The 1330-nt window shown below is 56.6% G+C and overlaps 1 protein-coding gene across 1 annotated transcript; it reads right to left on the bottom strand.

The window, feature by feature from the left end:
* Window positions 1-5: 5 nt before the first annotated feature.
* LOC104520344 (protocadherin gamma-A7-like) lies at window positions 6-1248 on the bottom strand (the record flags this gene model as incomplete). The annotated part of the gene is given in 2 exon segments (XM_010162371.2): window positions 6-684; window positions 686-1248. Coding segments are annotated over 2 exon segments (1242 nt in total), but the record flags the coding sequence as incomplete, so codon positions are not given.
* Between the last annotated feature and the right edge of the window lie 82 nt (window positions 1249-1330).

The raw sequence follows: 1330 nt of genomic DNA, 5'->3' as shown, positions 1-1330 counted from the left end.
TACTCCGACACCTCCTCCCGGTCCAGCTCTCTCGCCGTCACCACGCGGTAATAGTCCTCCAACGACTTCTCCAGGTGGAACGGCAGACTGTCCGACAGGGACACGCTGATCTCCCCGTTCTCGCCCGAATCCCGGTCCCTGACTCTCAGAAGAGCGACAACTGTTCCCGCCGGCGCATCTTCAGAAATATCTGTTATGCTACTTGATACTGTGATCTCGGGCGCGTTGTCGTTCGTGTCGTCAATATGCACCAAGATTTTTCCCCGGACCGATAGCCCAGCCCCATCCTGCGCCTGTATCTCTACCTCATAACTTTCATCCTCCTCATAGTCCAGGTCGCAGAGAATTATTAGTTCCCCTGTCTTGGGATCGAGATGGAAAAGAGAAGACGCTTTGCTTGTCATTTCTGTGAAGGAATAAATGATCTCTGAATTAATTCCGTCATCGGCGTCTGTAGCGTTCACGGTGAGCAGCACTGATCCCACGGGCACGTCTTCCGGCACACGCACCGTGTACTCCGCCCGACTGAACACAGGCGCGTTGTCGTTCGCGTCCAGCACGGCCACACGAATTCGCGCCGTGCCCGTCCGCGCCGGCTCTCCGCCGTCCATCGCCCTCAGCACCAGCTCGTGAAACGCCGCCTCCTCCCGGTCCAGCGCCTTCGCCAGCACCAGCTCGGGACGCTCCGTCGGGTCCCATTTGCACTTCCAGGGAGAAATGTTTGTTATCGCTTAGTTCGTAAGCCTGTACAGTGTTCTGCTGTATATCGGGATCGTGGGCTTTGGGTAGGAGGTAGCGCGAGCCTTTCACTGCATTTTCACTCGCTTTCAGAACGAATTCACTGAGTTGAAAGACGGGAGTATTATCATTAATATCAGTAACCTCAATAGCCACCTTATATATTTTCATCTGTCCCTGAAGAAGAATTTCTGATTTTAATATGCAGTCTGGTTTTCGTCCACAGTGTTCTTCCCGGTCGATTCGTTCATTTACATACAAATGGCCGGTCTTTGCGTTCAGAGCGAAATATTTCCGCTTACCTTCTTGCATAATCCGAGCACCGCGGTCGTGAAGCGCAGGCAGCTGCAGCCCCAGGTCCTTGGCCACGTCGCCCACGAACGAGCCCTTCGGCAGCTCCTCGGGGACCGAGTAGCGCAGCTGCCCCCACGCCGCCTCCCACACCGCCCCCAGCACGCACCACAGCAGGGCTCGGTCCCGCCGGCCCCAGAACCCTCCTCTCTCCCCCATTGCAAAGCCCGGTAGCAGCTCCCTTTCACTCCCCCGCCCACTGTAACTGTTCGGGGATCACCGCTGCCTCCGCGCTCCTCTC

Source organism: Antrostomus carolinensis, unplaced genomic scaffold (genome assembly GCF_000700745.2).
Source record: "Antrostomus carolinensis isolate BGI_N321 unplaced genomic scaffold, ASM70074v2 scaffold34252, whole genome shotgun sequence".
Taxonomy (NCBI): Eukaryota; Metazoa; Chordata; class Aves; order Caprimulgiformes; family Caprimulgidae; genus Antrostomus; species Antrostomus carolinensis.
Note: the sequence above shows the minus strand (reverse complement) of the source record. Positions and strands in the feature narration are given on the sequence as shown.